The 13,340-nt window shown below is 40.5% G+C and overlaps 1 protein-coding gene across 4 annotated transcripts in view; it reads left to right on the forward strand.

The window, feature by feature from the left end:
• Positions 1-554: 554 nt before the first annotated feature.
• Positions 555-13,340, forward strand: part of znf532 (zinc finger protein 532) — a 30,154-nt gene continuing 17,368 nt past the window's right edge. The window contains exons 1-4 of one of the 4 annotated variants that reach the window (XM_051676814.1): positions 4,408-4,473; positions 4,576-4,639; positions 5,367-5,408; positions 7,046-9,356. In XM_051676814.1, coding sequence (XP_051532774.1) covers positions 5,401-5,408; positions 7,046-9,356 — 2,319 coding nt within the window. In that variant the 5' untranslated portion in view covers positions 4,408-4,473; positions 4,576-4,639; positions 5,367-5,400. Of the gene's footprint in view, positions 922-3,089; positions 3,161-3,504; positions 3,531-4,407; positions 4,474-4,575; positions 4,640-5,366; positions 5,409-7,045; positions 9,357-13,340 lie in introns of those variants that run through there. The other 3 variants (XM_051676815.1, XM_051676816.1, XM_051676817.1) reach the window with 3 other exon arrangements.

Raw genomic sequence — 13,340 nt, forward strand, 5'->3', positions numbered from 1 at the left:
AACTGGTTGGCAGCCACAAACCAAATGCATGAACGCATGATGTAAATATTGTCCTAACGTGCGATTATAATGCACTATAATCCTAACATACAGCCATTTACGTATGACAACTGCCTCATATTATTTTTAAAACGGTACCAGAAGTATATTTAGAGATTAAATACGACTTTGAAGATTATAAGGAGTGAAACTCGGTATCACCGCAGTGATTCATGGGTAAGTGTGGCACAAAACCAACAATCCACAAATGTTATGTGGCCATGTCCCATCGGTCCGCCATTATAACGATATTTTAGTAACGTAAGAGCTGAAATACATCGCATGGACGTGTTTAGCGACAAACGCGACTTAAGAGTATGTCTCCAAAACGAGATGAAAACAAACAAAACCAACATCCTTATTATTTCCGTTAACAGGAAGCGAATAAACAACCCGCGCTTTGCGAGAATTCGTTCTTGATGCCATAGAACGTTCTAAAACTCGAATGTTAAAATGTTGCAACTGGCTGCTTTATGACAAAATGAGGAATCAATAGGACACAGGGGCGTCACGTGACTGCGCTTGCATCTCGTGGGGTGGGCAGCAGCAACCTCTCCATGTCTTACTGCTGTAGTCGGCAGGCAGGGGGAAAGCCATGTATTCTCGATCATTTTAGAGCTATGCTGTCATGAGGGCTGCATGCACCCATAGCAACGTTTTGCAAAGCTTTTTCAAAGCACTGCAATGTATTCCTTTGAGTCCCTCTTGCATGCATACTGAATATGTGTGTCATTTTTGGCTCTGCTGAATTTGGTGGTGCAGCAAGAATCATGGCTGGCCTTCTTGCCTTTGAAATTTGCCTTTGCTGCCCTACTGAGAAGAAGAGCCCTCTCATGCAAGCTTTTAATTGAGACACAGCCCCGTTCTTACAATAACCCACAGGTAGGTCAGCATCTGTTCTTTGCTCTTTTAATAGGTATTTCCAGTAGCTGTCATTGTGGATATTCCTGGTTGTACAAGGCCAGGATGGTTGCTGATAATGTGGTGTAATGGAGAGGATACATATGTTGCTGCCGTCATGTTTTAAAAAAAAAAATATTATTATTATTTGAATGGGGCTTTTCGTACTGTGTACTTTGGGTATGTTGGTTTATTTTGCAATAGCTACATGCATTCATGTTTTTCTCATTCCAGTTTTCCAAAGTCATCACAGATGTGAGCAACTCACTGCCTGTAAATGATTCAAGAAACCTCATGTAGGCCACACTGAACAACAATCATTGCCAGGCTTTTCACTATTTAATACAAGAAAAGATGTTTAAAATTATAATAAATGTTTTTTTGTTTTGTTTTTTTTCCTGAGTCATCATTTTCTTTGAGTGTTATTGTATATTATTTATTGTTTAATAATTATTTATAGCTGGGGGGCCTGGGTAGCTCAGCAAGTAAAGACGCTGACTACCACACCTGGAGTTGCAAGTTCGAATCCAGGGCGTGCTGAGTGACTCCAGCCAGGCTTCCTAAGCAACCAATTGGCCCGGTTGCTAGGGTGGGTAGAGTCATGTTGGGTTAACCTCCTCGTGGTCACTATATTGTGGTTCTCACTCTCGGTGGGGCACGTGGTGAGTTGTGTGTGGATGCTGCGGAGAATAGCGTGACCCTCCACACGCACTAGATCTTCGCGGAAACACGCTCAACAAGCCACATGATAAGATGCACAGACTGACGGTCTCAGACGCAGAGGCAGCTGAGATTCGTCCTCTACCACCCGGATTGAGGCGACCATGAGGACTTAGAGCACATTGGGGAGAAAAGGGGAGAAACCCCCCTGCCATAAATACATAAATATTATAATTAAAATGTATAGTTCAAATATACATTTTCTTAGTACTTTTTTATAAAGGGAAAAAAATGTATGTGCAAGAAGCTGTGCTTTCAATATGAAAGATTATCTCCATGATAGGGGTCAGCGTTCATAAGTTCAAGACTGGCCCTCAGTCTGTCTAGTATTTGATAGTCCTCCAGTCTTGGGTTTTGCATTTTTCTGCTTTCTCAAAGGGCTTTTCAAATCAAATTGTTTGCTCAGCTAAATCTGGGGGGCAGAAATTAGAAGCATCTATTGCTTATTTTTATATTGCTTCATTGTATCATGTAGTGTAAACAGAAATGGTGTCATAGGGCCATAATTAAGCAATAATGTACAAAAGGCTGTGCTGTGTCAGGGGTAAAGGGTGTTAGGCACAATGCACAGTGTTGCACATTTTCATTGAGGCATTATTTAGTATATTCAGTAAGTGTCATCCATTCCTAGAAATGTTAAGTCTAAACTAAGTTTAATAGTTGGCCCCTATGGGTGCTGGCAGTGATATACACAGTGTCTGGGTGGACACGTGCCTCGTGCCATTACTACTATTTCTAAATCATGTTTTTTTTTCGGCTGGAATGCTGCCTTGACCAATCAGCGTCCAAGACTGGGAATATTTGTTTTATAACTTAAAAATGGCCTCAAGGAAATTCCTGCCATTTTAGGATGTATAGAATGCATAGCAACTGTTTTAAAATGCTAAATATGCTATAATGTGCTAAATACAAACACGTTTGAGCCCATAGAATTTGAATAGAATGTTATGAATGGAATAGTGTAATATTGCTTACTGAACGTTTCTCTACACACCTGTGTTAAAAAAACAACACACATGCAGTATATGATATGACCTCATTCTATCCTGTTTGGCTCAAACAAGCCAGCGCCTTTGTTCTTCCTGCTTGCTGTCTCTCAGTAAATGTCATACTAGAAAGGCTCCCTTCACCCCTCCTTCCAGTCTCTTCTCATATTCCTTAATTCTTTCTCCAACTCTCTTCTGCCTGTTCCCCTCTCTCCTTAAATCTGTTTCTCTTCCCTTTGGTTGCCTCAGCTGGTTGCAGTCTGAAGTCTCGTCCCTGCACGGATCCCCCTCCCCCCTCAGAGTGCATGCAAAGACAAAAGGCCAGAGCTGCTTGTTGGAACACTGCCCCCTTCCTTCCTGCACCGCCTTGAGTTTGTGGAGGAGAGTCTGACCTATAGAACAGGAACCAAGCTCATAGTGTAGAAAAAAGTCACAAACACAGAATGGGGCCTGGCTGGACTCTTGCATAAGCCTTTCCATGGAGATTACTGGTAGTAGGGGAGAGGAGAACCAGGGTAGGGCGAAAGCCTAGTTTTTCCCGTGTGTGTGTGTGTGTGTGTGTATTTATATGTGTTATGGCCTTTGTTTTGCCTTTTCATTTAGTGGAGAGAGGATACATGGTTGCCCAGAGCTGGAGGATTAGGGGCGACCAGCTGATTTTAATTGAAAGAACTGTTTTTCCCCCTTTCTTACTCATTTTGTTGGAAAAAACACAAAGGAAGAAGCAGGGACTCTGGATAGAAGAGAGGAACAGGGACCATGGAGAGTGTGAGAGTGAGAGAGAGAGAGGGTGAGAGAGGGAGAGGAGAAGGGAGGCAGAGTAGGAAATAGAAGCAGTCCAGTGCTGCAGAATGGGGTAAAACCAAGAGGCACAATCAAACAGAGGTCAGGTACCGAGGCTGTTTAAATTCTACTTGCTATCTCTGTGTGCTCGATGTGTTTTTGGCTTACACAGTGTTTGTGGTATTTCCTGGAATGTGCATCTGTTATTTGTCTTTCATTTTCTTTTTTGCCATCAATCTTTCCATCCATATGAACCAGCTTTCAGTCTCTGGTGTGCATGTTTTTCCAGAAACATTCTCCATAGTGTGTGTTTTTCAGGCCTATCGTTTGATTCAGCTTGGCAAACATGAATTCCAGCCTTATTCTGAACACATACTCTTCAAATCCGCATCCAATAATATTAATGCACACCCAAGGTGATATTTTTGCAGGAATCTTGAAAATTTGATGGTGAAAAAAGGCAGCTCCTGTGTCTCCAGTGTGGCAGTCACTGCAGCACACACATTATGCAGGGTGACCAGAACTGGCTGAAACCGGTTTGAGGCAGACGAGGAGGCTCAGAAACAATACAGTCACTGTGCTACAGGCAGATAGCCGAGTGCTCCATGGCAGTCAAACCAGCAAACGGGGCTTCAGAAATGATACAGCCCTTACCACGGGCATTGAAGAGACACTGTTTGCATACCTGAAAATGCTTATGTATGCCAGAGCTGGTCTTACAGAGAGGAAAGCAGCCATTAGGCATTGCTGCTATGAGAACTGAGCAGATATGGGGACCAGCTACAGTGCTGGGTCACTATATACTGTTTTTCATGGTGGTCACCATCGAGAATGGCCTTGGCTTGTTGTCCTTCCTGGTGGATCGGTTCTTGATGGGCCCAGCCCAAAAAGTGGATTTTTTTTCCCCTCTCTGCTGTCAGGGAGGAGGGAAGTGGTGGTGTTTTGTTGGGGGGGGGGGTTGAATAGGAAGAGAGACAGAAAGAGAGGAAGGTAGGAAGGAAGGAAAGCAAATGTGTTTTGCTGTAAAGTTGTCGGAATACTCTGGGTGAGGAGTGGATCATTTGCATGTTTCCAATTCTATATGTTTGCATGTTTGTTCACAGTTTATTGTGTGGCGTTGTAATAGTTGGACTGTTGTGTTGTACAGCTTCCTGATATTAAAGGCCTTGGATTGAAACTGAAGCTTAAAATCACATTTGTTTTCCTGTGAGGTACACCCTTGTTTGAAATTGGGCAGCTTGGCCAAGGCTGTATGGCTGTAAATGTGTACAGGCCCCATATTGGCATCCACAGCTTAATGCCTTTCATTACAATTCTCTTGTCCTTATTTCTCTCCTTCTTTTTCTCTCTTTTGTTTTCTTGCACCTTCTCTGCTTACATGCCTAACCACATTGGCTCCATTGTGTGTGGGAAGGCCGTCTTGGCCCTGCATACCCTGTGCGTGCAGATGTTATTAGCTGTAATGGAGGCAGGGCTGCAGTGCTCTCTTCCATTTCAATAAAAGCAGCAGCAGCAGGAGTAAAGAGTGTTGGCTAACCTCACTAGCACAGCCTTTTTTTTCTTTGTGGTTTTTGTTTTTAATTCTTCAACACCTTTAATATGAGAAAATAGTAATTTGTTTAAATGCTATTGTATTGTTTTATAAACTGCTTTTGCAATAGATGTATTCATGTCCCAGCTTAGTAAAATGAGCAAGAGCAAATAATAATAATAATAATAATATTTAAAAAAATGCTAGTTTAAAAGAGATTACTGTTTGTTTAGGCCTTAAACAAAAGCAGTCTTAAGCAAGCTTCTGTTGTCAAGGAATTATGCTCAACAAAATATCTAGACAGAAACTATAGAATATCAGTTCCAATTCATTTAAAATCTTATTTACGTGCATTTAAACTGATAAATTTGTGTCTCAGAAGAGTTGCTTTTTTTTTGCATCTACAGGCGCGGTTGGATATAGCATGCATTAGTAATTAACATGAATAGGTATTCACATCTCTCAGTAGCTGATTTCAATTTGTTTTTGTATTGTATGCATGCACAGTGAATCATTATTATAATTTAAATGAAATGAGCAGATAAAATTAGGTATTACAAATAATAAAGGCCTGTTTTAGACAACCATCTAGGCGTAATTTACTGCAAATTCTGGATTGGGGAGGGCAAATATAATAGTTTAAGAATGGTCCACTGAAAAAAACATATTGATCGACCACTAATCTGAATTAGGGGGAGGATCAATCAGTGGTTTCGAATATGAAATTCTGATATCTATTATTATGACCCAGTTTTATGATATCAGAGATTTAAGAAGATTAAAATGAATTAAATATATAATTATTATTATAAATATAATTATTATTTAATTACTTATTTTAAACAATACATAATTGTATTTTATCAAACTACACAATGATGACTCTAAGGGGGCTTTCACACTGGGCACGTTTGCTGCGGTCCGATTCCGAGTGCGACTGATCCCGGTGCCCCCCGCAGCTTTGGTCTGGTTTCACACTCACTTGATTCTATCGAACCCCTGTCCATTCATCTTACGTCATCACAAACACGCATGGAGAACACAACGCGACTCATCATACTTTTTGTTTTTTTGTTATTTTGGTGCCATTATGCACAGCAGAGTGAACGACAACTGCGTATGTGTGCGCTTCATGGTGTAACTCATCAGATGTCCAGGGGAAGGCGGCTTGCTGCTGTTCGCAAACTGCGTTTTTTGAGGAGACAGCTGATTGCAAGGAATTCATTTGCATCTTTGTTTACACTGCACGCTTACTCACGCTCGTGTCCAAGGTGAAGTTATCGCCACTGTCATCTCCTATTATACCCTATATTTATAACCTATAATAGTATTTATATATAGTATTTATAAGGTGTATAGATAGATAGATAGATAGATAGATAGATGTCGTCATCGGCTAAAACGCATGCGCAGGTTACTTTACTTCCTGAACGAGTGCACACCCGAGTCCGAGTTGCTTTTACATTCACGCGAATCGCGCTACAGTTCCATTGTAACTGAACTCAGACCACCTCCTACAGGTAGTCTCGGGTTCGGTATCGAGGTGCGCTCCCCGGTCCGCATGACAGCTTTCACATTACCAATTTTTCATGCGAACCGTGCTCTGTTTCGAACTAAACTGCCAGTGTGAAAGCACCCTAAGACATTATAGATATTACAGTTTTATCTTCTGTTAATGCCTGATCTTCTGTAAAGCTGCTTTGAAACGATGTGTGTTGTGAAAGGCGCTATACAAAAAAAAAAAAAAAAAATGACTTGACTTGATATAAAATGAAATAAAAATGCTGTCAGTCAGAAAATAGCTTTATAATATGGTCGTTTAATAGAACAACTGAAAGGCTGTTATGGCTTGAGAATACGTTTAGTCCAGGTTGTGGTCATTTTGTATAGGTTTTGTGTAGTGCGAAAGAACATAAAGTGATGCAGAATGTTATTTGTTTTCATGTAATCTTGTCTTGTATTTAAGCTATTTCTCAGAGATTTTAAATAGCAGTTCCTGCTTTTGATTCACACAGTCGAACCCGGCAAAGACTCTATTTTATTTATCTAATTGTAATAGAAGTGTCTTATTCTATGTGTCCCAAAGGTTTTGCCCTCAATCTCCTAAAACCATGGGTGACATGAAAACCCCAGACTTTGATGACCTGCTTGCGGCCTTTGACATTCCTGATATGGTCGATCCCAAGGCCGCTATTGAGTCTGGCCATGATGACCATGAGGGACAGATCAAACACAGTGTACAACATGAAGAGGACTCCCATGTCTCCTCTGGTCCAGATGTTGGGGTTAGTGTCATAGTCAAGAACGTCAGAAACTTTGATGCTAGTGAACATGCTCTTTCAGAAAAGGATGTCCACCCCACTGTCGGAAATGGAGTACACAATGGTTCCTTGCCCATGTCACCCAATAACAGATACAACAAGGAGAGCGATAAGCTCCAGAAAAGTGAAATTCATGGGATGGCAGGAAATATCGTAACATTCAACCAGTTCAGTCCCATCTCTAGTGCTGAGGAGTTTGACGATGATGACAAGATCGAAGTAGACGACCCTGCAGACCAACAAAATAATTTACCTGTCATACCGAACCCTCTAAGTGGTCTAAGCTCGAAGCCTGAAGAGCAGCATATGCAGCACTCTAAGCCTGTAATGGCAGATGCTCCATCAAAGCCTAAAGCGAATGGCAACCACAATCATTTGAAAGTTGAAAATATTAATGCCAATGGTCACTCAAATCTACATGACTCTCAAAAACTAAGAAAAACTGAGGAGCAGCCCAAAGAAATCTCCAGGTCCCAAGAAGCTAAAGAGCAAAGAGAACCAGTTGTTGGGTTGAGCGCAACCAGCCTTTCCCAATCCAAGGCCAAATCATCTTCAAAACTCTCATCCTGTATTGCTGCAATTGCTGCATTCAGTGCGAAGAAAGCTAGCACAGAAGCAACATATCCAGAGTCCCTTTCCACACCTCAAGATTCACCCAGAGAGGCTAAAAAGATCTCCAAAGTTACAGAGAAACTTCCAGAACTGGAGTCATCTCTGGAGCTTCCAAAGAAGGTGCTCTCAAAACAGCCAGAGAGCCCTTGCAGTATTACAAGTGAAAGCAGCAGCAAAGGGTCTCCTTCATCTCCAGCGGGATCCATCCCAGTCATTCCCAAAGTCCGCATAAAAACCATCAAGACCTCTTCAGGGCAGATCAAGAGGACAGTGACCAGAGTGCTGCCAGAGTTTGATGCTGAAGGCTTGAGGAAAGGTATCGATTCTCCATCAAATGTTGTCTCATCCCTGCTGTCCTCATCAACCTTGCCTTCAGTCTTCTCAACTTCCACCAGAACAGCTCTACCCACCAATGTAGTAGCAACTTCTGCTGGCTCTGCTATTGAGGTAACGAAACAAATGACCATTAAGCCGGTGGCCACTGCCTTCTTACCTGTCTCAGCCGTTAAGACGGCAGGCTCCCAGGTAATTAACCTGAAACTTTCCAACAATACAACTGTGAAAGCCACAGTCATACCGGCGGCATCCGTTCAGAGTGCCAGCAGTGCCATCCTCAAAGCTGCTAATGCCATTCAGCAACAAACTGTCATGGTGCCTGCGTCCAGCCTAACAAACCTAACCAACTCCAAACTTGTGCCAAAGACTGTCCACCTCACCAACTTGAATCTTCTGCCCCAGAATGCATCAACAGCCGAGCTCCACCAGGTACTGACCAAGCCCCAGCAACCCATCAAGCAAGCCCTGTTGGCCCAACAACAACAGAAGAAAGTGTCCCGGGTCCAGGTTTTAACCAGCTCCCAGAGCTCGGTGGTAGAGGCCTTCAACAAAGTTTTAAGTGGCATTAACCCTGTGCCAGTTTATGTACCCAACCTCAGCCCTCCCACTTCAGCATGTATATCTTTACCGTCCCGTGGATACAAATGCTTGGAATGTGGTGATTCTTTTGCCTTGGAAAAAAGCCTCACTCAGCATTATGACCGTAGAAGTGTCCGCATTGAGGTCACTTGCAACCACTGTGCCAAGAATCTGGTCTTCTACAACAAGTGCAGTCTTCTGTCTCATGCCAGGAGCCACAAAGACAAAGGGGTAGTCATGCAGTGTTCACATCTCATCTTGAAGCCAATTCCAGTTGACCAGATGATCCTTGCACCATCAGCCATTTCCAGTTCCCCCAGCACATTAACTAACATTGGATCATCAATGGGGGGAAGTCAAGGGAAGGGAAACCCAAACACAGTGATCTCTGCCCCCTCTACGGCTCCTGTTGTGGCTGCCATGCCCTTGGACAAGGACACCTCCAAAGTTTGCAGATCGAGTTTAAAGTGCTTAGAATGTAGTGAGACATTTCAGGAAGAGTCATCTCTTGCAATGCACTACCAGCAGGCTGCTGAGTCAGGTGGACAGGTGGGTATATATATTATTTGTGATGTAAGAACATTTTCAGTATTTTCTTAGTGACTGTTTGCTCCCAGGTGTAAATAGCACCTACCACACATCACGGCTGTTTGCGCCCCAGTAGTCTGGGGCAAGGTTATAATAGTTTTGTAGTTTTTATTTAGTTTTTATTTCTATTTCACTTTCAATTTTTCACTCGAATTTAGTTTAGTTTTCATTTTGTTTGTTAGCTCTTTGTTAGTTTTAGTTTTGTTTGTTAGTTACTTGTTAGTTTTAGTTTTTTAGTATTTATATTAAGGCATAATTGGAGAATGGGGAAAACAGGCATTTATGTAATGTGGGATGTATTGCTGGACTCCCCAATGTCTAATTTGTAGATAATATTATTGCGGTTGCCCTCCAAGTAGGATTTCGCTTGGGGCCCCCATATCCATAGAAACGGCCCTGCTGAAACTACACTTATGCAATCAACTCAGTTCTCTGCGACAGAAATGTCATCTGCGCTGGGTAGGAGGCTATTGTCATATGGTAGTTTAATTATGTTACATACGGTAGTCAAATAAAGAAAAGCCACCATCTCCATCATCTACAGCTCACACTTCTTTGGATTGAGATCTACTTTTTCGTGTTATTGCAATTTGCAGCAAGATCTACCATGCACAATATGTACATTGTCACAAAACTAATATTTCTGTAGTTGTAAGTGAAATTTGACAATTCTCAATACAAGCTTTTCACAAGAAATAATGACACTAACTAATTTGTAATGTATATTTATTCAAGACTACCAAACAGTCAGCAATAAAATAACAATACAGCAATGACTAGAAATATATTAAAAGTAATAGAACAAAAAATACAAAATTAAGAAAACAGTGCTTTTGTTAACAGCTTTAAATGTTTTTAACAGCAGTATCAAGCATTCAAGTAAACATTCTGAATGAAATGCAACAAAGAGCCTAATTACTACTGGTCTTCACTGTATAATGTACTCTATAATACATTAATACTTTTTTAAGCTAATAAAGTTGTCCAGTCAAAAACAGTGAGTTGTTTGATATTAACAACCACTGGCGTAGAATTGGGGGAGATGGGGGGCACATGAACCCCCCAATGCTGTGAATGGGGTGATCATGCATCTGTCGTTGTTTATATATTTTTATGTGTGGCTGTGAGTCTGTCATATTGTGACAAAAAACTGAAGTCCCCCCTCCGTTGTACGAGTTGGTATCGCCGTGTCACGTGGTACCTGTTACTTTTCACAGGGCTGGCCTGGATGCATGAACTCACATTCATTTATTATTACTGGATGAGGATTTTTAAAAATGCTTTTATAGATAATGCTGAGGCGGATTTTCATTCACAGGTAAAAATAACTATCCAGTGTAAAATGTCTCCAAATGGATATAAAGTGTTCTTAGATTTAAAAGCGGATGAATGGAGGATTCAGATTTGAAGGGTCAAGCGCCACCTGCAGGAATAAAACTCACATGTCAGTGGCTGACAACGTGCAATTTCGGTCTGTCGGTCTGTTACCCACACAAAACTTTCGTATGGATTTAGAAAACATGAAATATATCACATGAGTCATATGTGGAGTCAGTGAAGATGTTAAAGGCATCCATAGAAATTATCAGTTGTTTTTCATGGTGAGGAAAGCAGACAGGCATTTCAGATGGTAAGAATTGTAATTTTCTGAAAGGGAACATTTTTTCTGTAACATTAACCGTAATGCTTTTTCTGAATGTTTGATATGATGCAGTGTATAAATATTTAAGAGTATGCTTTGAATTAGGGATAACAGGATTATATAGTTCTACTATTAACCGTGATTAAAAATATCACGGTTAATTTAACCATAAGAATTTAGAATCCATGGTTAAAAACTGTGAAATGCTTTATTTACACATGGCAAAAATATTATATATAGTGTATAAATATATAATATAAAAGTTTTTCGTTAGACTAAAAAGGAAAAATCTTGTGCCTGTGTGGGTACTGGAGCTGTTGCTATGGTTACGTATGGTGGCTGCATAGTGCTTTAATGGCCAGGTGTCCCGAACTGAACATGAACTTTCAATTTATGTGAAACTGAAGCTTAAACACACAAATTCCAAAATATAACAGAGGAATTCGATCTACCAGATTCATATCCGTCAAACATAAATTCAACAATAAATGTCAATTTTAGTCATGATCGGACTTTAAATTGCCTGCTGTAAGCAATGTTCTCATTATTATGCACAGGTTTATTTGTAAGGTGTTGTGGACAGTATTTAGAGTCTGTTGCCGATTCTTTATGTTGGAGTGTCTGACAGAACAACGCATTGCTTTAATAAACTGATGCAGAAGAAAAAACGGTTTAATGCCATGAACTACATGTTGCGCACCTACAGTAATCTTACATTTACACACTTTTGAAGCACTCTGTTTACACTTAAGCACATCACTGAGCTCGGTATGCGCATAAACGGTGTTGTGCCCTAGATTGGAGCGTCTCTTATTACCTCTTTTGTGTGTGTGTGTGTGTGTGTGTGTGTAGGCCTATTTATCAGTTTTCTTGTTATAGGGTTTCTCTAAGCATCCACATATCCCCCAGAAATACGTTCACTTAGACGTTTAGACAGTTGTTATATAATATATATTTTTTTGCATCAGTGCTGTTGCATAATAACAAAATGTGCATATAATTGTAAAACCGGTTAACCATAATTTTTTTCTCAGACGGTAATTTAGCCGTCAAAAACTCACACTGCAGCATCCCTACATTGAATATACTTTTTTTTATTTATCTGTGCATTAATTTGAACTGTTATTACGCATTGTGTAATGTTTTGTAATGAAATATTACGACCCCCCCCCCAAAAAAGGTGGGGCATGTCACGACGGTTTTAAGGGTTTAAAAACATACCACAACAAAAATGAAAACTAAATCTTATTTAAGATTATTTTTATTTTATTTTAGTTTCAGAGCCTTGAATTTTTTGTTTAGTTTCAGTTTTTCCAATTATGTTATTTTGTATTTTTATTTGAGTTTACTAAAATTTTTTTTTTTTTTTTACAATTAGTTTTAGTTTACGATAATAAACTTGGTCTGGGGGAACCACGGAAATTTACGACAAAGTGTCGCTGCAATGGCGTGGAGAGTAAAGACCGGTGTGAATGTGTTTTTTTGAGTTAAATTCGCCTTTTGTCCCACTCTTCTGCTCATCTTTTTTCCCTGTCTTCACTCTTAATATTTCCTTTAATACTACTTACAATAATAAATAAAAATAAACATCAAAGTTGACTTCCTCACAGTGATTTGGTCACAGACATTTGTTTGGATGGGGAGTTTAGAGAAGGGTTTGGTCTGAGTAGGGAGCAGGGTCTGTTGGTCACACAAGTTCCCTTCTTGGTTTGGTGTGCAAAGAGCGGTCACTTTCTTAAACAGTTTGGCATTGGTTGTATCTAGATTGTATTACTCCTTTTGCGAAAGTGTCACGAGACTAAGGTTAGATTAAGGACCAAAACATACTCTATGCAAGTACGTGAACACAGATGCATCATGCGACACAAACCCGATTTCACACGTCGTTGCATTCTGAAATGTTTCAGACCGCAAAACATAACTTTACGCAACTACGTGTTGTATTCTCAACGTTGCCACAAGGGGCGCTATAGCGAGATTAGTGTGAACTGTCCACTTCTATGGGGAGTTTTCTCTTTCAATTCAACTACTGTCATGGCAGAGCAACAGTTTGAAGAGAATACTGTTTAGCAATAAGTTAAAGTCAATATATTTATAGCAACTTACCTGAATAATAACATATCCAGTTTAATGGCACAGACGTTTGAAGGTAACTCTATCGCTCCCTTGATTACTGAGATTTGTTCCCGCCATGGTAACACAAGAATGCACGTTAAGCATGTTCAACCGGACCTTGTGTTGGCAATGCGGTGGCCAAGCGCTCGCATCTGCATTCATGTACTTGCGTAGAGTATGTGTCGGCC

This window comes from Myxocyprinus asiaticus, chromosome 38 (genome assembly GCF_019703515.2).
Source record: "Myxocyprinus asiaticus isolate MX2 ecotype Aquarium Trade chromosome 38, UBuf_Myxa_2, whole genome shotgun sequence".
NCBI lineage: Eukaryota > Metazoa > Chordata > Actinopteri > Cypriniformes > Catostomidae > Myxocyprinus > Myxocyprinus asiaticus.